This window comes from Taeniopygia guttata, chromosome 10, assembly GCF_048771995.1.
Source record: "Taeniopygia guttata chromosome 10, bTaeGut7.mat, whole genome shotgun sequence".
NCBI classification, from domain to species: Eukaryota; Metazoa; Chordata; class Aves; order Passeriformes; family Estrildidae; genus Taeniopygia; species Taeniopygia guttata.
Window position 1 is genome coordinate 3,625,324 of NC_133035.1, and position 22,965 is coordinate 3,648,288.

General features: G+C 52.8%; 1 protein-coding gene across 14 annotated transcripts in view; it reads left to right on the forward strand.

Moving 5' to 3' along the window:
* Positions 1-22,965, forward strand: part of CPEB1 (cytoplasmic polyadenylation element binding protein 1) — a 42,019-nt gene that overhangs the window by 15,622 nt on the left and 3,432 nt on the right. For 2 of the 14 annotated variants that reach the window (XM_030281803.4, XM_030281807.4), the window contains exons 3-9: positions 3,299-3,487; positions 17,707-17,924; positions 19,395-19,644; positions 19,903-20,016; positions 20,131-20,235; positions 21,019-21,155; positions 22,151-22,349. In XM_030281803.4, the coding sequence (XP_030137663.4) occupies positions 3,299-3,487; positions 17,707-17,924; positions 19,395-19,644; positions 19,903-20,016; positions 20,131-20,235; positions 21,019-21,155; positions 22,151-22,349 (1,212 nt within the window). Of the gene's footprint in view, positions 1-2,747; positions 3,035-3,075; positions 3,488-17,706; positions 17,925-19,394; positions 19,645-19,736; positions 19,776-19,902; positions 20,017-20,130; positions 20,236-21,018; positions 21,156-22,150; positions 22,350-22,965 lie in introns of those variants that run through there. The other 12 variants (XM_030281806.4, XM_030281808.4, XM_030281809.4 and 9 more) reach the window with 11 other exon arrangements.

Here is a 22,965-nt window from a genome sequence, read left to right on the forward strand (position 1 = left end):
TGGTTGGTGCAGCCATACTGCATACCAGATCAGGAGAGAGAACCAGGCTTAAAACTAACTCCCTGTGGCTTGGTTTTAACCAGATGAGCTCCCCAGCCCAGCTTCCTGTGTGGAAACTCACCTGCCTAAAGTGGAGTGAGTGGGGAGGGCGGGCTGGGGTGGGGACAGGGGCTGGACCTGTGGGAGCTGTCCTTGCCTGCAGGTGAGAGCTGAGTTCTGGAGATCCTCACCTTCAAGAGCCTTTGGAATGTCTTAAATCCAGAGCTCACAGTTAAAGTCTGGAAAATGCAGCTTTCTGTGTGGGCAGTGGTGTGGAAAGCTGTCTGGCCTGTGCTGCAGTGTGGCCTAGCTACAGGGATCTCCTGGGCAGGCCAGGAGGGAGTCACCCAGGAGAGACACTTGCTCCAAGGCCAGTGAAGGGAGTGTTTTGTTAAGGGCTTTGTTCTCATAATGCTGTTGAAATCAAACCCAACAGGCTTAGGAGGCAGGAGCTCAGTCTCTCCCAGACGCTTGGGCACAAGCCCAGTGCAGCGCCGCTCCCTCTGCCAGGATGGTTGGCTTCCAGTGGCAACTCCAGGGAAAAATCCAGGTTGGAAGGGCTTGTGCTGGTGGTTGGTGCTTGGAAAAATCTGCAGTAAAGCATTTGGGTTGGGCTGTGTCAGGTTGCAAAGTGAAGTTATTTAATATTTGGTAGACATTTAGTTATTCATAACTGGAGGTTATGGCTCTTAAAGTGAATTTTTGTCAGAAATTTAATTCTTCCTGCTCTAGTATCTAATTCATTATTTCTGCCTACAGCAATTGATTGCTTTGTAACAAATCTCCAGACTCTTGACTTTTAAAAATAACTAGTCCAGAAATCTGTGTAAGTTCTTTGTCTGTTTAGTTGATGTTTTGCCTAGATGACCTGTATCTGTCTTTCAGCCTGGCTGGGAATATTAAAGGGGAAGCAGCTTGGGCTGGTGGTTGACTTCTGATGGGAAAGGGTCTAAATAAAAATTGCTTGTTATCTGAGTGGATTCTGCTCTGTGCTTCCACAGTTAGAGCTGTAACTGGATTGCAGGGAGTTTGTTTTTAATGTGGGTTGAAGTCATCAGAGGGAATCATGGATCTTTTACTTGAATCTGGTTTGGTTTGATTAAAGGAAAGTTTATTTCCTGAAAAATGTGGATAGTTAGGGAAAGCCTGGCTGGATACTGCAGAGTGAGTGCTTTCTATTACAGATAAATTTGTTCCCTATTTTATTTCTTCAGTTGTGGGTTTCATCCAAGCTGTTGGGATTCAGGTTTTGCTGTGTGTCACTACTGTGTCCATGCTTCCCAGAAGATGAAGCTTTGTGGGAATTATTCTTTTGAGGCCTAGCAAGATCCCTGGTCCCCAAAGGGAAGGGAGTCTCCTGCTGCCAGGGATCTGTGCACAGCACTTGTGTGTTTTCATAAAGGCAGGAATGTTACATATTCATATGGACAAGTTATGGTTGCTGTGGGAACTAGGTTGGCTGAGCACTGTCTTGATCCTCTCCTCCCTGTGTTAGAGATGTCCAAAACAAGCCATTAAGAAACTACCTGGGAAGAATTGATGCAGTGAAATGCCATGCTGGAGATGCATAGATGCATCTGACGCTGTCAGAGGAAGAGGTGCTGTTACAGGTGCTTGGTAGTAATGTGACTGAATTGGCACTACAGCTTGTACTAGTACTACTAGGAGTAGGAAACACCCTGGTGGATGCTATCCTGGTGGAGTGCTGTGGAGGAGGCTGCAGCTGGGAGGGGGGAAGGTGACGTTGCCAGCAGGTTATGGTTTTAAATGCTCTGATCCTGCCTGTGGTGCCTCAGTCCCCTCACTGGGGTCTGGGAATGCTGGTGCTCCCAAACTGCCGTGGGCTGAAGGCAAGGGTCCTGCCTCTGGCAGCAGTGGCCTGTGTCACACATAGGCTACCCAGCTGCCACCAGCCTTTGCCCGGGCTTTGCTCATGGGCATCCAAGTGGCATGGGATGTGGATGTGGAAGAGGAGGCCAGAAACGCTGTCGGGCTGGCTGGGATGGCTGGGACTGCACGTGAGGGATAATGTGACAGACTGGAGCGACTGCAGAGCCTGCGGAAGAGCCGGGAGCGGTGTGTGGAGCGAGGTGTACATCTGATGGCACAGTGGGAGGCTGTGGGGGCAGGGGGAGGAGGAGGAGACAGCTGCTGCTGCTTGGGAGTTGGCTTATAAATGCCCTCTGACTCAGATTTCGGGTAGCACAGCTGAGCATCTTGTGGTTTCACCAGCCCCCAGATCCCTGCGTTAAACTGGAATTCTCAGACTATGAACCTGCTGCGTTTCCTTAGGCTGTTGGCACTGGCTTAAACCAAAGCGAGAATCCGCATCTCCAGTACTGTAGGCTTGTGAACCACCCTGCAAGGGAGGGGAGGGCTGGGAAAGGGGAGACCAGGTGGGCAAAAGGTATACAGGCCATGAAAAATTCCTGATGTGATGTGAAATGAGTCTGCTTGGTCCTCTTCCTTCTGTACCAGTGGGATGTGCCCACTTGGGCTGGACCAGGGATGATGGGCTGCTCTCTGGGTAGTGGGGGTTGAAGGTTATCCTTGTTACTCGGGTAAACAATGCCGAGTCAGTGAGGCACAGTGGCCGGGCTCGACCAAACAGATTATGCCAGCAGAATTGCGAAGCTTTGCATCGGCTCTGAATTGGAGCCAGCAGCTGGAAGCTGGCCAGGACTAAAGTGTTTTTGGGTTTTGTGGGTGGAGGGAGGCGGGGACAGGAGAGCTGGGTAGCACTAAAACTAACTGTGCTCTGTCGCTGCTGCTCTCGTTGTCGTTGCTGGGGGGATTGCTGCCTCCAGCCTGGTGTCTGCTGTGCCGAGGAGCCCTGCTTTGTGCTGCCTGCCTCCCCTGATTTACTGGAACTGCTCCTCTTTCCTCCAGCTACCGTCTTGTCTGTCAGGGGAAATCTTACCCGTTCTTCTTACCTTTATTTTGTAAGAGCTGATGCAGTTCTCTTGCATGGCAGAGTGACGTCACTGTCAGCACAGTAAGCATCAGCAGCCTGGTCACATGCTGACCCAGTCAGTAATGCAGACGGGATAGGAAGGTGGAGGGGCCGAGGGGGGTGGGGGGCTGGATTCTGGACATATGGTAGCCCTCCCTTTTGGGGTGCAACTGCTGGTTGCAGGAGCTGTGGCTTCAGAGCAACACGAGACCTGGCCTGGGGCTTAATGCTTTGGAAAACTCCTGCTTTAAAAAGAAAAAAGCAGCCCTGAACTCTCAAGCTTCTGTTTGTTCTCCATCCGAGCAGACATCCAGGACTCTGAAGAAGCAGTGGCAAGCAGGATGCTCTTCCCTACGTCCACGCAAGAGTCTTCCCGTGGCCTCCCAGACACCAACGATCTGTGCCTTGGCCTGCAGTCTCTCAACCTGACAGGGTGGGACAGACCCTGGAGCACCCAGGACTCTGACACTGCAGCACAAACCAGCACACAGTCCGGTGAGTCTGCTGACACATGCAGCAACAGTTGTTGGATTCTGTGTGTGTTTTTGGCTGGTTTCAAGCTAACGCGGAGTGATGTGCTTGTGTAACAGGGCGCTGGCGGAGGCTGATGGGGGCTTCTTGAGCCTTGGTGCTTGTGTAATGTGACAGCTGAGTTGGGGAGGCTGTGGCTGCCTGTGCCACAGCCCCCTCTGCTCTGCTATCGGCTCACTGCAGATGAGAAGTGCCCGGGGTTGTTTTGCTCAGAGCTGTAACACTGCTGGAGGAATAACCTCACCAGGAGAGGAGAAATCCTCTTGCTGTGTTTGGAGGGAGTGGGTGGGGGGTGTGGTGTCAGGAGGCTGAACACGCTGGGTAGGAGTGAGCCTGAACTTCGCTCCAGCAGCCTGAGGAAATCCCTAGTGGCAGGGAGCTCTGCAGGTGTGTGTGGGGGTGTGGTGTGTGGTGCTTGCAGAGGGTCCCCCCTGTGCCCAATTGCCAAAGTCCCGGCAGCCTCACTCACCCAACTCTGCTGTGGGGTGTGGTACAGCCAGCAGCCGACAACTTCAGCCAGGTTGGGGCTGGATGGGAGACTTGGAGGGATTCTTCTCCACTCCCACACTCAACTAGAAATAGTGGGCTGTGCCTGGCAGTGGGCTGCAGGAGATGCAGTGGAATGGCTTCTTGTTTTAACTCTTCTGGTCCGGCGCAAACCTACGTGATGGGGAGGGTGTGGGCTTGCAGCCACGAGCTGCTGGCTGGTATGTCCTTCCCCCTTGATCCTTTCCAGTCTGCTTTTGCAGCTGGGATCGGCTGGGGATTCCAGGGATGCTGGGTACCCCCCTGGAGTGATGTAGGGTCCTGGTTAACTGTTTGAGACACCGGCCTTCCCTGTAAAATCCCAGGAGGAAAGAGTGGTGCATGCACAAACTTAATGCATCCTCTCAGCCTGGTGTTGGAGCAGAGGGGTAAAACAGGGAAGAGTTCACTTGTTAGCGTTTGAGGCATGTAAAAACCAGTTTCACAAATGGTGTGTTCGTTTAAGTATCAGTCTGTGGAAAGATCTAGTGCTTTGGCAGAGTTTGTACAAGTACAGCCTGGTTGCTACAGAAACTCATCCCTTTATAGCAGCATGCTGCTGCTTTGTTAAAAGGAGAGTGCATCACTGTGCAGACTTGGGTGACACGGAGGCCCCAGGCATGGAGTTGGTGCTGACAGGAGTATAGATAACTTCTTGGCTGGGGGAGCTGGGCAGTGGGGCTTGCCTGTGGAGATCTTTGGAGGGGCAAGGGGGTGCTGCCCTGAGCATAGAAATAGCTTCTGGGACACAGCCCTGGGTTGCCGCATGAGTTGTAAAACAGCAAAAAAAAGTTCTAGTGGGGTAGCAGAATTGGAACAGCTTGATCTGCACAGCTCATTTGAGTTTCTGCATTTAATTTCCACAAGACTTGGCATGTGGGGCCTGGCATGGGCACTTGAGGTCTGCCTGCAGCCCAGCTGCGGTAGCTTTATTAAGCTTTGCTCTGCTCCAGTGAGCAAACCTCCACATGGTCCTGTGGGCTTCCCCTAATGAACCAGGGAATACCACACACTCCTGCCTGTACTTTCATTGCCAGCTGAGACCTTGAAGGAGGAACAAGAAGTTAGTGTGCAGTGGGCCAGCCAGGTGCGTTAGAGCTCTGCTCTGAGCCGCTTTCAGCTGTTGGCAGACTGGAGCCCTGCTGTTCTGGGTGTCACAGGGTCTTCAGTGGATGAAGAGTGCACTTGGAGCAGGTGACATCCCCTGGAGTGACCCTGCTGCTCACAGCCCTGGCGCCGGGCTCGGCACACAGCGCGCTGCGGAATGAGCCTGTCACACATGGAGGCAGCCGCTCGGTGCGGGTGTCCCAGCTCCACCTGCTCCTCTGTAGCCATCTCCAGAGCTCTCTTGGCCAGCTTCCTGCCAGCCTGCCTTGGCAGAGCCATGGATGTCTCCGCAGTGCTCCGGCAGGGAGGCGAGCAGTGCTGGCATTAGCCCGGGATGGGCTCTGCACCTTGGAGGTTGTGTGGTGAGGCTGGCATGGCCATGCTGGTGGTGGGAATTTACTGCAAAGGGGGTGGAAGGGCTGCTGGTTTCAGGAGAGATTGAGTTGGAGAGAATTTGAAGGTGCCCTGATGACCTCCCTGCTCACAGAGGGTGTATCTGGTGTCAGGTGCCCCTGCTGACTGCAGTGCTTTGTGCTGGGGCTCCTGCCTGCTGCAGAGGCCTGTATAGAGCTGTGGAAAGGATCTTGCCTCAAGCACAGCCTTGGGCTCTGATATCTGGCCCACTGGGTGGTTGTGACAAGTGTGGTAACAGCTGGTGGAAGATGGCACCCAGTGCTGTCTGAAGAGGACTGTTTCATCACTTCTGACTCTGGGTATTTCCATTAGTACACAGAGGGGGTGGCTGGGATGTGAGAGCTGCCCAAGTGCAGCTGTACTGCTTGTAGGCACTGGCCTTCAGTGGCTGTGCAGAGGGTGCAGTGCCCTGTGATCCTGAGGCAGTGTTCTTCACACTCCCTTTGCAGGTGAGCAGCAGCTGGGCCAGGTGTGCTTCATGGTCTGGGCTGCTGTTACTCTGCTGCTCTGAGAGCAGTGGGGATGGCTGGGGAGGTGAAAGGCTGATCTTGTGCCCAAGTTTGTATTCCTTCAGCCACCCACACTTCCCATCTCTCTGGGGCCTTAGCCCTTCCTCAGGGCCCTGGAGGAGTGGCAGTGGAGTCCTTGGGAGCAGAGGGCTTGTAGTTCAGAAGTGTTTTCTGAAAGGTTGTGGAACACTCTGGGTGGCAGAAAAGTGTCCTGTGTCTGAAAGCTGTGTGGGTCTAAGGAGCTGGCAGATGCTGGAGCTTCCAGGTGGCCTGTTCATGCTGTGATGGAAAGAGGGAAGATATGGAGAGGATGTTGCTGTGTCCGAGTGCTGCTGAAGCCTGGGAGGCTCCGCTGGCCCAGCCTCTAGGGCTGGGGTGTCCATCGGGGTGTCCTGCAGGCAGGTGAGGCTGCGGCAGTGCTGGGCTGTGGCTGGGCACGGGGGAGGGCTGGCACTGCCAAGCAAACTGTTGTGCTGCTGGCACCCAGGCGTTCGGAAGGTTCCAGCAGTGACTCAGCTGTGCGGACCCACAGAGAGGTGGCTGGAAGGGTGGAAATGCAACAAAATAGCTAACAATCAGGCTAAAAATATTGCTGATGTGGTCCCCTGCAGTGCTGTGCTTGAGTACTGATGAGCTGGGACCTGTTCTCTGTATAGTCCCTGCCAGCACAGGGCTTCCTCAGCTTGGGAAGGACCTTTGGCTGCAAAACCTTCTGGTGTCACCTTGTGCTCCCAGGGCGTTGGCACCACACAGCTTGGTGCAGTAGGAGCACATGCCAGCTGGTTTGAGGCTGGAGAACAGTGGGGGCTGGTTTTTATGCCCCACTCCTGCCTACATCCCCTGTTCCCAAAGGGCTGCTGAGCCCCTTGCACCCAGACAGGCTTATTTGTGAGGAGTTCTCCTTCTGCACCAGGCCTGTAATGTACAGAGGGTGTGTGCTGGTGCCTGGAGAAGCTCTCTGGAGGCAGTGGCTGCTGCAGGCTCAAGCTGCTGGCACTTCCTGGCTGTAGGATTGAACTGCTGTCTCACAGCCGGCAAAGTGTCTCAAACCCTCTGCTGCCACTAGGTCTGTCAGGCTGGAAATACTTCAGCAAGTCCCAGCAACCTCGTCTTCCGCCTGGGGAGGGACCTTTGCAGGAAACTGGCCTTTAACACTTGCAGTCCTACCATTCTGTATTTCTTGAGGCCGTGTTTCCCTGTCTTTAGCCTCCTGGTAGGTGGACAGGTGTGCTGACATCTCAGAGTTCAGAGGCAAGGAGGGGTTAAGCAGCAGTGAGGTGGGACTGCCCTTGATGATATCCTTTACCTTCACTGCCCTGTTTCTCAAGAAGTACAAGTAAATGGGGTCTTGATCCAGTTTTTGCCTGGAGAGCAGTGGTGCACAGCAGATCCATGTGCAGATTTTGGGTCTCTCTGCCTGGCTTTCAGCCTGTGTGCCAGCTGCTTGGTCTGGCTGGTCTGTCCTGCCCTACATTGGGAGCCGTCCCTATGTGGGACAGCCGACTTGCCCACGGGGAAATATCCTAAAACCAGCCTGTTAACACTAAATCTGCAGTGCTAACCTGGGAGTGTTTTTAGCAGGATCAGGTCCTCTGGAGAAGATGTTGTTGGGCTCTTGAGGCGAGGTCTTCCTGCTGACATCTATCTGATGGAGCATCTTGCTGCGTCTGCCTCTCTGCTTGTGTGTCCCTAAAGCTGCTGGTGCAGCAACAGATTTGAGCTTTTCCTTGGATTTGCTCTTGAGACTGCAGCTCCAGCCTCATCTGTGTCCTCTGCGGGGTGGCTGCTGCTGTCTCATTCTCCAGCCTGCAAGGTTGCAGCTCCTGTCTCTCTGGTCCTGGGGAAATGGCCCATGGTAGGAAAATGCTGCTGAATCTTTCCAGCCCTTGGCTCTTCTGCTTCCCAGAGCACAGCAACTCATTTTTGCAATAAGCTTGCTTATCTGTAGTTGTTTAAAATCTGCCAGGCTGGAGCTGCGGGCAGTCTGTTGTGCGTTGCCTGGCAGATAGCGAGGCCTCAGAGCATGAATCTCTCTGAAGTCTTCAAGGCAAAACCCCATCTGAAAGATGAAAGAAAAGACCTGTTGCACAGGAAGAATGGTTGTTGTCATGGTCTCCTTGCCTTTCTTCTTGATAACAGCAGGAGGGATTCATAAGCTGCTCCCTGAGGTCAGGCTGTTTTCAGAGTGTCCTCAAATGCTGTGTGTGGTGGAGGGCACTGAGCCCCCCAGGGGAGAGTTGCTGCTCAGCCTGGGGTGGCTGTTTGTAAATGCACTATGGTTTATACTCTCACTGGCTTTCCTCAAGCTGCTGGTTTGAGTGGTTGGATGCAGAGCTTGGGGCAGAGGATTTGGGTCCCCTGTTCTCCATCTGTTTAATTTGCTGCTTGGCTAACCCATGCCAAGCTCCATAGAGCTCTCTTTTGTGCATGTCTAGGTCTCTCTGTGCTGTTTTTCCTGCTGTCTTTTGGACAACTGGCTTCAGCTGACCTAGGTGTGTCTTCAGCTCCTGTGTATTACATACAGCTTGGCTGTGTGTAAATCCTTCTCTTGATGCTAGAGGAAGATTTCAGAGATGCATCCTGATGGAGGGCTCAGTGTCTGGGCAGCACTAGGCTGGCATCAGAATATCCAAGGATGATTTTTCCCGCTCTGTAATGAAAGGGGTGTTTTGGCTGTGGGGCGAGAGCACTTCCTGAGTTACTTCCATCTAAGCCCAAATATGCCTAGGAAACCCAGTGAAAGGTTCCTTTGTGCTGCTGGGATGAGGAAAGGGCAACTCCTGCTGACTCTGAACCTGTGTGTGGTTGAGGAAAAGAGGTATCCAGAGTTTTGGTGGTGGTACTGAATTACATATTCTTGGTATCCTTTATTTCCTTGAAAGAAGAACAGACTCCCAGCAACCTGGTTCTTGGGGAGCAACTTGCTGGTGTTGAGTGTAGTAATGGAAGGACAGATGTGGTGGTGGTGTTGCTTTCTGTGTGAAGGTTATGGATGATCACAGTGTAAGGGCACAAAGCTGGGAGCTGGTTTGACTCTGGGTCTTCTGCTTGGTGCTGGTATTCCAGGAGTACCTGAGACAGCCTTACTAAAAGCTTGTCCCATGCCATCCTAGTGCTTGTAGCACTCTTCTAAAGACTTACTTGATGTGGGTGCTTAATGGGCACTTGTTCCTTGAATGTGTTTCCATAAGAGCTGCTCCTGCTCAGTGGTCTGATTCCTCAGTGCTTGCCTCCAGCCACCTGTGCTGGGGAGTGGGAAGCCCTTAAAAGCTGCACACTGCTCATGTGGCAGTGGTATTTGATCCTTAACAGAATAAAATATGTATCAAATAAGTAAAAGAAGTATCAAACCTGAGCTTGCAATTGGTTTCTAAAGGAAGTTGCTCTCAATCCAACTCTTAAAGCTTCCATTTGAGCAGCTTCTCCTAAAACAGTTTTATTTTTATCTGCAGTGATGCTGTAAAACATAAGATGCAAATAGAGGAGTAACCAGAACAGGAACCCAACCAGCATCTCTGCTTGTATCCAGCCAGACCTGAAGTGGGTCAGGGCAGCTGCAATCCTGTGCTGGAGGCAGCCTGTGGGAGCAGGCATGTACCACCCAAAACCAAAACCCTCCCCTTGGCTTCTGTCAGGGAGGGGTGTTTGATTGTGGCCTTTGGAGCAGCCCTGTGGCACTGTTCAGTGGTGATTTGGAGAACATTTCTCTTGGCTCACTCTAGAATTGAGCCTTTAAAGGCACGTTCCCTTCCAAGGAGAGCATTGGAGCTGCTGTTTGAGTCTGAACTGCCCCAGGCAAATCATGGCTTAGTCTTTTCCTGTGATTGATATGGAGGGAGAGTAGTGTGTGTGAGCCCTGGCCTGGAGTAGGATTCATCCCCAAAATTGCATCAGTCAAATAAGAGATGAGGTTTTCCTCCAGCTGTTGCCCAGCTACATGTCTAAGCAGTGGATGTGAGGGTTCCTTGCTGGGCAGAACTGACTCCAAAGGCTGTGCTGCAGCTCCATCAGGAGCATGGGAGCTTTCTAGGAGTCTTGAATGTGTTTTTGACTCAGTGCCTTTACTACAAATTCTACAGCACATGCAGATGAGTGCTTCCACATGGAGGTGGGTAGGGAACAGCTTTTGGACCTGCTCTCCCAGTGTGCCTGTAGCAGAGGCCTGTGGGCCCTCTGCAGTGCTCTAGGCAGGCTGGGGTTTTTAGGGTAGCTCCAGTTGGAAGGTTATCCAGTCCAGCTCTTGCTCAGAGCAGGGTAGGAAAGCTGCTGGAGGGTGGCAGAAATAATGTAGCCCAAGGGGGCTCCAGAAACTAATTCTGCCTCTTGTTCCCACAAAAACACAAAGTGGGTCCCTCCTTTGAGCTGGCTTGGAAATGGTCCCCTTCCAAAGGATGCTGTGGTCCTTGAGCTGTCACTGCACTGAGGCTGAGTGGTGCTGCTGTCGGGCTGGGGCACTGGGCGAGGCATCTCCAGCCAGAGTTGCACCTTCTGTCTGTATCTGCAAGTTCACTCCCCCTGTGCCTGGTCCCTCAGGTGATGGCAAAACAGCTGAATCACAGGTGCTGTCTGAGCTGCTGCCAGCGCAGAGGCTGCTCTCGGGCACAGCAGCTGGTGCCACGCATTTGAGATGGCTGTGGGGACATCTGTCCTTGCCCCTCTGCCTGGTTTTCTCCCCAAGAGTGTGGTGGAAGGTGAGGCAAACTTCCAAGCTGTGATGCTAAGGGGTACAGATCTCTGAAGGGTAACTGGGAGCCTGCATCACTGGTGGGGTTTGGGAGTGCCAGTCTGGCAGTGGCTTTATGCTAGCTGAAGGCCTCAGAGAGGCTTGTGTGCCATTTCCTAAGGAAAATTGAGTTTGGGACTAAAATTGGTCTCTTTTTTTCAGTTGTTTTTCCTTTACTGCAGCCTGTAGAGGGGTCTGGCCAACACCCTGCCCCCTTCCAGAGAGTCCCCCTTCTAAAGGTGTGTCCTGGCCTAGACACCCCCAAACTGTGATGCAGCTGAGGATGAGTCACTCACCCTTGTATCACATCAGGTAACACAGCACAGTTTGCACCCTAGATGTTGCAGCAGATAATTGAGAGGAGTTTGGTACTTAAATATAGAAGTGTTTGTTCTTGAGGCTTGCAAAGCTTGAAGCTTGTTGTGCAGAATTTGACCTGAATATGTTGGCTTTTAAATCTCTCTGGGACTGATACATGTTAAAACCTGCTGTATTTCAGTGTTCTGATCTTTTTAAAGACAGCAGTGGTTGTGGCAGCCTGCTTAGTGAATGCAATTACCTGGGCACTTGTAATCCTGAATTGCATTTTAGCTGTCTTTTCTGATTTTTATGTTTACCTTGGGTAGCTGTTTACCCTTCCTAGAAACACAAAGGAGTAAATTCCTTGCCTCGGGAAGCTGTGAGCCTTGTTGTCAGCCAGGCCCTGCTCTCAGTGCCAGCAGAGGACCAGTGCTCTCAGATGTTAATGCAATAATCTTCTGCTTGTTCCCAGTTACGCTGCTGTTTCCATTTTTCAGGGCAAGTGACTTACCATGTTGGTGCCCGAACCAAGAATAGACCTCAGGTGTCCTGACTCTAATTCTGTGGTTCAGCTGTGGGATCAGGCTGCCTTTTTTTATTCCCCTGCCCCCTTCTTAGCAAACCAGAAATAGCTGCTGGAATATCTTCAGTTTTTCTTTGCCCCAAATGAAGAATCTGGAATCTGTGAGGGCAGAGGTTCCTCTTTTGTAGTTCAGAAAAAAAAATGGGCTGTGCTGTAGGTCCTACTTAGATGGTGGTTGCTGCTGGTTTGATTACACCTGCAGTTCTGGGAGCTGCTGCTCTCCAGAGCTGGTAGCTGGCTCGAGATTATTGGGACTTCTTTGGTGATACAGCTTGGAGAGGGCCATGTGCCTTGGACTCTGCATGGCTCCTCTAATAACAGCACTGACTGTTTTTTCAGTGGAGTAATGGGAATAGAATGAAAGTTGGAGGATTTGAGCTTGCCAGATCCTCTGGATGTATCCAGTGTGCTGCTCAGGTGAGCTCCAGGGCTGTAAGGACACAGTTCCCTCCACTTCGGGGCCTTGTCCCATGGCTGCTTCGCTTAAGAGGAAGAAATTTTTCTGTCACTACTCTTGCTGTGGCTTTTCCTTGGCTTTTTTGTGCCTCTGTAAGAATTGGGTAAATGGGGAGAATCCAGTGTCTGCCTTCCCTGTGCCAAGCAAAGACTGTCCCTGTCCTGTGTGCTTCAGCCCCACATCTGCCACTGCAGCTGGCCGTGTTTCAGTCAATGTTCCTGTGCAGGCTCCTTGCAGGCAGCTTTGGTTCCAACAGCTGCAGGAGAGAATTGCTAAAATTTAGGATTAGACTGGAGTGTTGGTCACCCCTTCCCTGCCGTGAGCTTTGAGCTGTTTGGTGCTGGTGTGTGAGGAGGGTAAGCTGCTCACCCTGGCAGCTTGTCTGGCTGTGTCACTGCTGAACTACACCTGTAGGAGGTGGTTGAGGTGCCCATTTGCTTTGCAGACATGCAAATGTTTCTCTTGCCACTGTTTCTCAGTGTCTATAGGAAGCGCTGCTTTTTGGCTGACTAAAACATTCAGCTTGCTCCCACCCCACTAGGGCAGAGCTTGGCTGGGTGGTAAAAACTGCAGACGAGCTGTTTTTCTGGAATTGCAGCAGGCTATTGTTTAGGACATTAGCTCTTTTTTTTTTAACTTTACAAGCTTATTTGATGCATGACAAAAGAAAGTGCACTGTATTCAGTCTCCAGGGCCTCAATCACACTGCTTCTCTCCTCTGCTGCCCTGCCCCAAATGTGTATATGGTGCTGGAGCCTCAGGGCATGGCAGGTGTCACTGAAACCTGGCTCTTTCTCCAGATGAAGAGCATTCCTGTTTTGTGGGGACATCCAGGCAGAAAGGTGGACTTCCAGCCAGTGTAGTAGTTGGTGGATGCAGCAGGAGGTCTTAATGGCTTGCCATCCTTCAGATGACCCTCTGAAGGTCTAGCTCAGACAAGTCCTGGACTCTTCAAAGTAGGCTTTTTTCAGCCCTGCAGTGAGTTTCTAAAGGCTGGAACACATCTCCAGAGCATTACTTCTCAAAATGGGTATGCTCTCCTGACCCTGGGGCTGTGGCCGGGGTGGTGTCAAACTGAGTCTGTGGGTGCCAGACACAGCTGGCCGCTCAAGGACTGGGCTGGCACACTGCTCCTGCAACAGGACTTCCTTGGCCCACTCTGTGTCTCCAGGGCCGTGTGGCAAATGTTCTCAGCCATGGGGGAGCTCCCATTGATGTTCGGAGAAAACTTGAATGGAAGGACCTGGGCAGCTGCTGGATAAGAGGTTTTTGCTCTGGGCAAGACTCAGTTTCTGGATAATTTGATGAAACTGATGCACCAGGGAGTCAAGGGTGTCAGCACTGATCTCATATGCTGGTAGCTGGGTGGTCTCCCACAGAGCTGAGCTGAAGCATTTTGTTCAAAGGGCAGCATGGAGGTAGCTGAGGTTCTGGTTAACTCTGCCTATCCAGCATAAAATCAGTGGATGCTCCATGTGAAATATCTGGATGTGGCTCTTGGTGCTCTGGTCTAGTTGGCAAAGTGGTGATTGGTCAAAGGTTGAACTCTATATTGGAGGTCTTTTCCAGCCTAAATGATCCTGTTGCTCTTAAGGTGTTATCCAAGGCAATAAGCTGTCATTTGTCATCAGCATAGTGGTTATTTTCCCAGAGCCCTTCTTTCCCTGAGCTGCCAGCACCAGAAAATCCTTGGGGCTCATCTTTATATTCATCTCTTACAGAATGGGCATGGGCAAAGCTGCTAGGAAGGTGTACATATCAAATGGCTGCAAATTACAGTGTACAGGGAAGAACTGTGTGCTCCAGGGTCCTGGGCAGGTGCTTAAATTGCATGTCTTAACTGGTGGATGGAATAGCAAAAGCTGTTCTTAGTGCTTGGATTGGACATTTGCTGTTGGGACACTTTCCCAAAGTGTGGTCTGAGCTGCAGCTTATGCTGGTGGAGTGATCTGCTTGTTAGGCTAAACTCACATTCAGTGTAGCAGTTCAATGGTTGGTAGTGGGATTTAAAGGATAATTTGAGGTCTACAGGTAGAGATGACCTCAAGAGTTGAAACCACCACTGTGGGCTCATGGTAGCTGCTTTTTTCTGTCAAGTGTCTGGCTCAGGTATGATGGGTCTGAGAGTCTTGAGTGTGCTCCCCTGGGCTTCTTTAGGGGTGCTGGGTTGATGCAGGAATAATGATGTATCCAAACAGCAGTTACTAGGGAAAGTTCAGCTCAGGAAGAGGAGTAGTTTGAAAAATGCTCCTTCTCCAGGGAGTGGCCAGGACCTGGCAGTGCTGTGTGGTGTCATGGCTGTTCCACAGAGCTCAGACGTGCCAGTGCTGGGCTGGCATGCCCGGAGATGGAGAGGCGTGTGCTGCCTCTGCGTCAGGCATTAGAGCTGCAGCAGCGAGTCAAAAGTCAGTGCCCAGATTCTATTAAAAGCTCCTTTTCTGCTGTCCCCTGTGGAGAAGCATTGCCATGTGCTGCCTCCCTCGCTGCATTGAGCAGAGGCAGGAGAAGTTCCAGAAGCTCTTGGCGTGTGAGTGGTGAGTGGCTGTCATGGTGACCCCCTGAGTTAGTTTCCCCTCTAGGTGTGAAAAATACTGCTTTGCACTCATGTTTGTACACCCTGAGTAGTTCCATGATACTTGCTTTTTCACTTTGAGACTTGAAGGAATGCTCTTAACTCCAGGATTTGCTGATGCATCTTGCATGTGTGTTGGAATGATTTTTCCCTTACGTGAGCTGTCTGCTTGGAAGGGGAGAAAAGACCCAACTCCCCATGAAGAGGTGTGGCCCCAATGCCTTGAAGGCTTTTTTTAGGTGGGCAGCCTGTGTTGGGTGCTTGTGCCCCGTTCCTCAGGAGGGGTTTGGTGGGTTGGAGCAGGCAGTTGGATCAGGCTGTCTTTGGGGTAAGAGTGCTGAGGAATAAGATCTGGGTGTCTCATGCAGGTGTTTCCTAGGCTACCTGCACAGCTTGGCATTGGGGCACACAGCCTGGTCACTGAGCAAAGATAAAAGAGGAAATGCTGAGTTTGACTCATGGCTTTTCCTTCCCATGTCCCTGTGAGTGGCTGTGGGTACCAGGTGAAGCTGAGTCAGGCCCACTGGGGTGATGTGGGGTCTCCCACGAGCTCAGTTTTCCTGCAGAGTGTGTAATCAAGTGCTGCCAGTGCAGAGCTGTTAAAGCTGCTGGACTGGATGGAATCCATCTGTGTTAACAGCAGGATGTCAGCACTTCCAGGACATGAGGTTAGGATTGGGGCAGTTGAAGCTGGCAGGGTTTTGTGTGGTGGTAAATGCCCAGACAGTAGATCCTTTTAATGGCCTGTAATCCTACCACTTCAGTGTGCTATGCTGGCCTTACTGGTTTTGTAGCTGGTGCAAGAGCTGAGAAATCATGGGAGAGATGTGTATGCGGTGGCAGAGGTGAGGGTGACATAAATGGGGCAGAGCAGCTGGACCCTGTAATGCCACTGGGAGCTCCTGATGAGCCCCAGACACTTACTATGGCATCCTAAATAGAGTGCTGGTTCTACATCTCCGCCTACCAGGAGATGTGGGGCAGGGCAGCATTATCTGGTAGCAGTCTGCGTGGCATTAGCTGCTCCAGGTCTCTGGAATGCTGTGCAGCTGGGGTCAGCACAGGGCTGCGGCGTTCCAAACCCACGGCCCTCACTGGCTGGGGAAGGAGGAGGGTGTCAGTGCGGGAGCATTTGTTGGCAGCAAGGTTGGGCTGTGGGATCAGCTGCTTTGCTTTGCCTCTTGTGCTGTTTAGTGACTAATCAGATTTTGGAGCCTGTCGGACAGATTCAGCTGTCTCCCCAGAACAATACGCCGGCTGTATTTTTAAACACATCACGTGGCTTCAGAGAAGTCAGCAGAGCAGCAAGTGCAGCTTGCCGGGGCTGGGAGATGCTGTGCCCTGCTCGGAGCTGTGACTAGGAGGGAGCATCTCCTCCCCAGCTGGGTCACATTCCCTCGCTCCTGGGGCTGCTGCTGCCCAGGCTCTGCCCAGGTAAGGACTGCTGGGCTGGCCAGTATTTTCCCGTGGCTGCAGGGCTGGGTGTGAGCACAGGTGCTGCCTGTCCAGGAGAGCAAAAGGCAGGAGGTCCCTTTCTCAGTGTGGTCAGAGGGGAGCTCCTAGTCCCATGATGTAGCCAAAATAGGGGAATCTTGCAGGGATGAGGCTCTGCAAATGTGTGAAGATGTGACTGTTGCTAGGATCTCTGCCTTGAGTTGAGGGAGATGCTTCAAGTAAAGGACCCACCTGTACCTATGTGAAGTCACTGTTGGGGTGGTGAGGTTTTTTTTCCCAGGTATGGGGCTGGAGATGCAAGCTTTCATGGCAGGTGTGTCACTGGATAATGCAGCTGGGGATAGGTACATCCCAGCATCTTGCCTCAGTCGTGCTCAGCAGCTCTCCCTGGTGCTGTCACTGTGCTGTCCTGTTATCTGACCATAGTGTGCTCGAGCATGATGGTTATGTTACTCTCCTGGTTTGGCTGGTGGTTTGGATTATTAATCCTCATCTGCATAGGAGCTGCTGAAAATCTAGGTTAAGACCTCGTGGTTCAGCTTGCTGAGATCAGGTGGGGCTTGGAGGATCCTGAGTGGATCCCAGATTTGCTTTGCTGAAAACTGAAAGCTACAGGGCAAGCTGCCCTGTTTTGCAGCCTGTGAATAATTAAAACCATTTCTGAATGCTTTGCTCTTTTCACTTGGTTTGGGTATGCGTTCGGCTTGCTGAGACTTGCTCTTTCTGAATAGACTGGCTGGTAGTGTGCCCCTGTGGGATCCCTTGCCCTACATTCCCTCTCCTTGTGGGTGGCAGCTGCCCCCATATTGCTGACCAGGATGTGATTTTGTGACCTTTGGATGGCCTGGTCCTCTGCTCAGAAGCAGTTATATTTGCAGGGAGGCATTTTCCTGGATTCTCCTTGGTGGGAGGAAAACCTGAAGTGTGAGGGAAGCAGTCTGACACATCCTTGTCTGCAGGCTCTGGGGCAGAGGCCTGACCAGACAGACTTGCTGTGAACACACACCAGGGACAGCCAAGCCTCTCTGTCAGCAGCCCAGGCTGGCACCTTCCTGGCTGCCCACAGCCAGCTCCTGGCAGGGATGGTGTGAGCAGTGTCCCACCTCTGAGCCTGAAAATTCCTGCTGGTGGGCCAGGTGTGCCTGCCACCGATGTGTGCCCCTACCTCTGGAGACTTGACCCTCCGAGTCCCAGCTTGCTCCAGGAGAAGTAGCATGGACTGGGCAGAGGGCCCTGTCCCAGAGCACTTCTGAGGTCTGTAATCTGGGATGCAGGATCTCTGAACTTCTCCCACATGAAGTGGGTTCTCCTGGCCAATCTGTCTCATAAACAGTCTTCATGTTTGTCAGCCACACCAGGCTGCTGTGGGTTCTGTGCAGCACCATGGCCCGACTGTTGGCAAACACCAGAGGTGCCACCTCCCAGACATGACATTTGTGGGCTGACAGGAGCCCGGTGGCCTCCTGGGCCACAGGAGCCAGGAGGAAGGAGCAGTGTTGTGCTGCAGCCCTGACAGACTCTGTCCCTCTCTCTTGCAGTTCTCAGCATGCTGAGTAACCCTCTTGGGAACGTCCTGGGGAAGCCCCCGCTGGGTTTTCTGCCTTTAGACCCCATTGGTTCAGACCTGCCAGAAAAGTTTTCCACACCACCGCCGCTGAGGAACTCCCGCTCCCTCCTGGACTCACGCTCCAGCAGCCCCTCGGACTCGGACACCAGTGGGTTCAGCTCTGGTTCTGACCACATCTCAGACTTGATTGTAAGTTTGGGTCCTGGGGTCTTGCTGTGTTTTTTGGGGAGCACAGAACAGCTGAATGGAGCTGCCTGCCAGAGCCCTGGCTACTCAGGAGCATGAGGGAATGCTGTGAGGAGCTGTTCACACACTGGCACAGACCAGGGTTTAGGAGAAAGGCTGCTCATATAGTCCTTCAGCACAAGCCAGCAGTATCCTCATTTTTTGTTTTTCTTCAAAGCTAATATTTTGGCCTTTTGGGTCTGTGCTTGCAGCCCTACTGGGTTACAGTAGCTCCCAGAGGGGCTTGAGTGCTTGAGCTGGTTTGAGGCAGGGTGGTGTCTGTGCCCTGATCCCAGGAGGGAAGTGGCTGAACCAGCCTGGACTTCTGAGGAGCTACTGTCCTTGCCTTTCATTGCTCTTCCATTTGACTGCATTTCTCCATCTCAGAGCAGTTTCTGCTAGAGCAAACTGGGTCTGGCCTGCTCCCATTCCCTAAAGCACAGATAAATTTGAAAGGCAGGGAGCAAGTGAATGTCTGGCTGGCTGCCCCAGTCTGCTCTGATGGGTCTGTGGTGGGTGCAAATGGCAGCTCTGGGTGCCAGCAGGGCAGCCTGGCTCCAGCCAGCTCTGGGATGCTGCTGCATGGCCTGGCCTTGGCATGGGAGGATAAAGTCAGGAGCTGCTCCAGGCTCTGCTGTGGTGTTACCATGGCCTTGACCCCTGTGTTGAGGTGGGTTTGAAGGACAGACCTGACTGGATGTGGGGTTGATTCTGCCGTGGTCCACCCTGAAGAATTGGGATGTGCCATGTGACTGCAGCACCCAGGCCGTGCTGGTGGCAGGTGGTGCAGGGCTCTGTGCTGGCCTTGTTTGTGAAGGGCAGGACTGAGCACGGCCCTGGCGTGGGTGGCTGCCATGGCTGCACAGGGACAGCGCAGCACAGCTGGCACTGAGCTGTGCAGCATCTTGCTTCCCTGCTGTTCCATTAATCTGAGCTTTCCCTCCTCCTGCCCTGGAAGGAGCTGTGGTGCATGGTGCCCACTCCTTGCTCAGGCAGCCCTGGAGCTGGGATGTGAGGATGAGATGCAGCTGGTGCTTGCAGAGTCCATGAGCACTTCCAACAAGCCCTGCCCACTGTGGGCACAGCACAGAGCCTCAAGCTAGTGCTCTCCAGGGGTGATGCTGTTCTTGAGGCTGTACAGCCTGGGGTAGCTGTTTGCTTGGTGGTCTCTGAAGTGCCTCATGCTTAGTGATCCCTGGTGCTGATCATGGGCATGGTGGGTTCAGTTGAGAATGGCCCAGGGCTTTCCTAGGGTGTCAGGATGTGTTGCAGTTGATGCTTTCTTGCCTCTGTGAGGCCTCAGAGGGTCTCAGGAAGTCCCTGAGAGCTCTCACTCCTGCCATGGGCAAGGGCAGGGCCTCAGTGTGATGCCTCACCCCTGCTATTACGTGCTCTTACTCAGAGCTGGGTTTCAGTATGGCCTTTCTCTTGCAGTCAAGCCTTCGCATATCCCCTCCTCTGCCCTTCTTGCCTCTCAGTGGGGTGTCAAGAGACCCCTTGAAGATGGGAGTGGGATCCCAGCTGGATCAAGATCAAGCTGCCCTGGCTGCAGTAACTTCCTCCCCGGCCAGTGCATCGAAAAGATGGCCTGGAGCATCTGCGTGGCCTTCCTGGGATCTTCTGGACTCTCCGGAAGACCCCTTCAATATTGAAAGAGAAGCCCGGCTTCATCGGCAGGCGGCAGGTGAGCTGGGAGGGGGTCTAGGGGACAGTCCCACACTTGGGAGGGCTGGTGGCCTCTGTGCAGACACTGGCTGAACAAATACTTTGCTCCAGGTCCAAGCCTGACTCTGGCTCTATCTGCTGAGAGAACAGGTGGGTCTGGGCAGCTGCCTGTGGCTGTGCACCTCTGCTCAGCCTGTAGTTGGGGAAGATGGGGAGACCTGTGGGAGAGTGGGAAGGAAATGATCCTGTACTGAGTATGACTGATGTCTTCTCCAAGCTGTGAGCGAAGCAACCTGCACCTGGAGCGGGCAGCTGCCTCCCCGAAACTACAAGAACCCTGTCTACTCCTGCAAAGTGTTCCTGGGTGGAGTCCCATGGGACATTACAGAAGGTGAGCTGCCCCTGCAAAGTGAGGCCCCAAACCAAGGCCTTGGGTGTTGATATTAGGAGAGTGCAGGATGGAGCTTTTGGTGGAGGACACTGACCTTTCTCCTTCTATCTGTAGCTGGGCTGATCAACACTTTCCGTGTTTTTGGCTCCCTGAGTGTGGAGTGGCCTGGTAAGGATGGCAAACACCCACGCTGTCCTCCCAAAGGTAATATGCCTAAAGGTAATAGCGAACACGGTAGGGTTACTTTTTTCCCATGCTATGTTACAGCACGGATGCTGGGATTGTACAGCTGCATGCTGGTGACTGGTTGGTACAGAGCACCTGGGATGATGTCCTGCCCTCACTTGGGTTTGCACCTGGGCTGCAGAACACTGGCACCCCAAACCCATCATCCTCATCCTTCCATAGCAGTATGGGACAGAACTGTGGGCTGGGGGAACTCTCTCTGGGTGTTTCTGGAGCCCCATGTAGGGCTGTGGCTCTGGAACAGCTGCTGATCCCAGTGGCAGCATGTGCAGCTGGACTGGCATATTGTGTAAGCAGGAATTACCTACAAGGTAGGAAGTGGCTGGTTTGGAGCCTGGTTTGATAGCTTCATTCAGTCACCAGAGCAATGTGAGGTAGAGCACTGGCGTCCATGAAAGGGACTTGAAAACCCTGAACTGTATTTGAGCCAGTCCATCCTAAATACATAGCAGAGTCTATTTTTCTGCAGACCTTGTTGTGGCCAAGCTGGTGGTGCCCACTCGGCACATCCAGGTGTGGTTTGTGGATGATGGACAGTGGCCCACATGGCCCTGGGCATCCTGCCCCTTGTGCTCTGCTTGGGTTTGGGCTCTTCCAGCTTGGCTTATATATGAGTCTGCTGGGAACAGCAAGAGCTACCACACAGATATGTCAGGTGGCACCCAAGAGTGATTATGAAGATGTCTACAAACTGGGATGATCTATTCCTCCTCCACCACAGCTCCTAACACTGCTTCTTTCTCCTCCTTTCCAAAGGATATGTCTACCTGGTGTTTGAGTCGGAGAAGTCGGTGCGTGCACTGCTCCAGGCCTGCTCCCGGGACCTGTCGAGCCCTGACGGGCTCAGTGAGTACTACTTCAAGATGTCCAGCCGCAGGATGCGCTGCAAAGAGGTGAGCAGAGCTGGGAGAGCAGCCTGACGTGGCAGCAGGGGATGCAGAGGGAGGTCCCCAGAGGAAAGGAAAGCAGGGCTGGAACAGCAGCTGAAGGTGTGCTGGCTCCTGGCTGGCTTTGTCTGCTCTCCGCCTGTGGTAGGGATGTGTCAGCTTGGTGTTCGTGTCCCTCATAACAGCTTATGTCAAACCAACCTGGAGCGCCTGGGTTGCTGGCAGAGCCTGCCTTCAGGCTTCAGTTAGCTGGGATAGAGCATGGAAACAGGGATTTAACTACTCTGTGCTGCTTCCATCACACCTTTGCTTGCAGAGGCAGACTGGGACCCCTCAGGTGCTTTGTCAGGCCTCCTCTGTTTGCAGAACAAATAACTCACACTCAGCAGAAAGATACTTTGGATCCCAGGCTGCTCCCCAGTGTGGCCTTGGCTAGCTGACCTGTGCTTTGGGCATGCTGGGGCTGCCAGACGCTCTGCTTGGGCTTACGGAAAAGGGATCAATCCTCAGGTCACGGACAACTGCCTGAGTTCAGGGAGTTACAGGATGGAGATGCAGCTCTTAATCTAGACAGGCACAAACTAATTGTGCTCTAGACAGCTATCCTGGTGTCCAGCAATTGGCAGAGCTTCTGTGCTTGGTGATTTAGTTCTGCCAGAGGCTTCTCTCCAGAGCCCTCCATAAGATGCAGAGCAGATGGGAGTTCTTGATGGAGCTGGCAGTGGATGATCATTCATTCCAGTGGTCCCATCCAACATCAGGTTCCTGATTGGGCTATAAATGCAGGTAGAGGGATGTGGATTGTCCTCTGGCTGCCACCCCCAAGGAACTGCTGGCTTAGGTTCCAGTTTGGCTGGAAGCAGAGTTGGTTTTGTCCCCTTGTGGGTTCTCTGGGGGTGTCTGGAGCTTTATATGGATGTGGACCCTGAGCAGCAATAGATGACAAGTGACATTTGCAGCTTGGGCTGAAGTCTGAGGTTCAGGGGTGCTCCTGCTTGCAGGTGCAGGTGATCCCGTGGGTGCTGGCCGACAGCAACTTTGTGCGCAGCCCCTCGCAGCGGCTGGAACCCAGCAAGACGGTGTTTGTGGGGGCCCTGCATGGGATGCTCAACGCAGAGGCCCTGGCAGCTGTCATGTACGACCTGTTTGGAGGGGTGGTCTATGCTGGCATCGACACTGACAAGCACAAGTATCCCATAGGTAAGTGATGATTCCACCAGGATTGGTGGTTGCTCCTGCCGTGCTCTGAGGAGCTGCAGTGTGCCCTTGGCTTTGTCCTTCTGTTGGAAGACTGCCCAGGTGCCGGGCTCAGAGAGCAGATGCTGTTCAACCTCTTCTACAGTCTGTGCTTCTCAGCTCCTGGCCCTGGGGAGGCAGGAGCAGCCTTGGGGAGGGCTGATAGAGCTGATGTGCTGGGGAATTGGAGGGTTCTGGATCATTCCAGAGCAGCCTGAAGTTTTGAATATGCCTTTAGGCATGGCTGAAGGTTTCTCTGTCCTTGTTCAATGCTGTTTAGTGGTTTTTGGGTGCTGCTGTAGCTGCTTTTCCATTCGCAGGACAGAGACAGCTGTGGGTCTTAACCCACTCATGGGCGCTTGTCACCAGAGCTGAAATGTGGTGTGTCATGACGTGTGTATGTCCCTGGAGCCCTCATGGGTCAGGGGACAGCACTGAGGTGGCTGGTCTGTTGGAAAAACCCCACAGCCTGTGCCTGAGGACCAGCATTCCAGGCTCAGGCTACAGCAAGTCAGAGACTGTGGATCTCCTGGTGTTGCCAGGCAGTAACCGTGTCAGATCTTGGAGTGCAGAGTTGTCA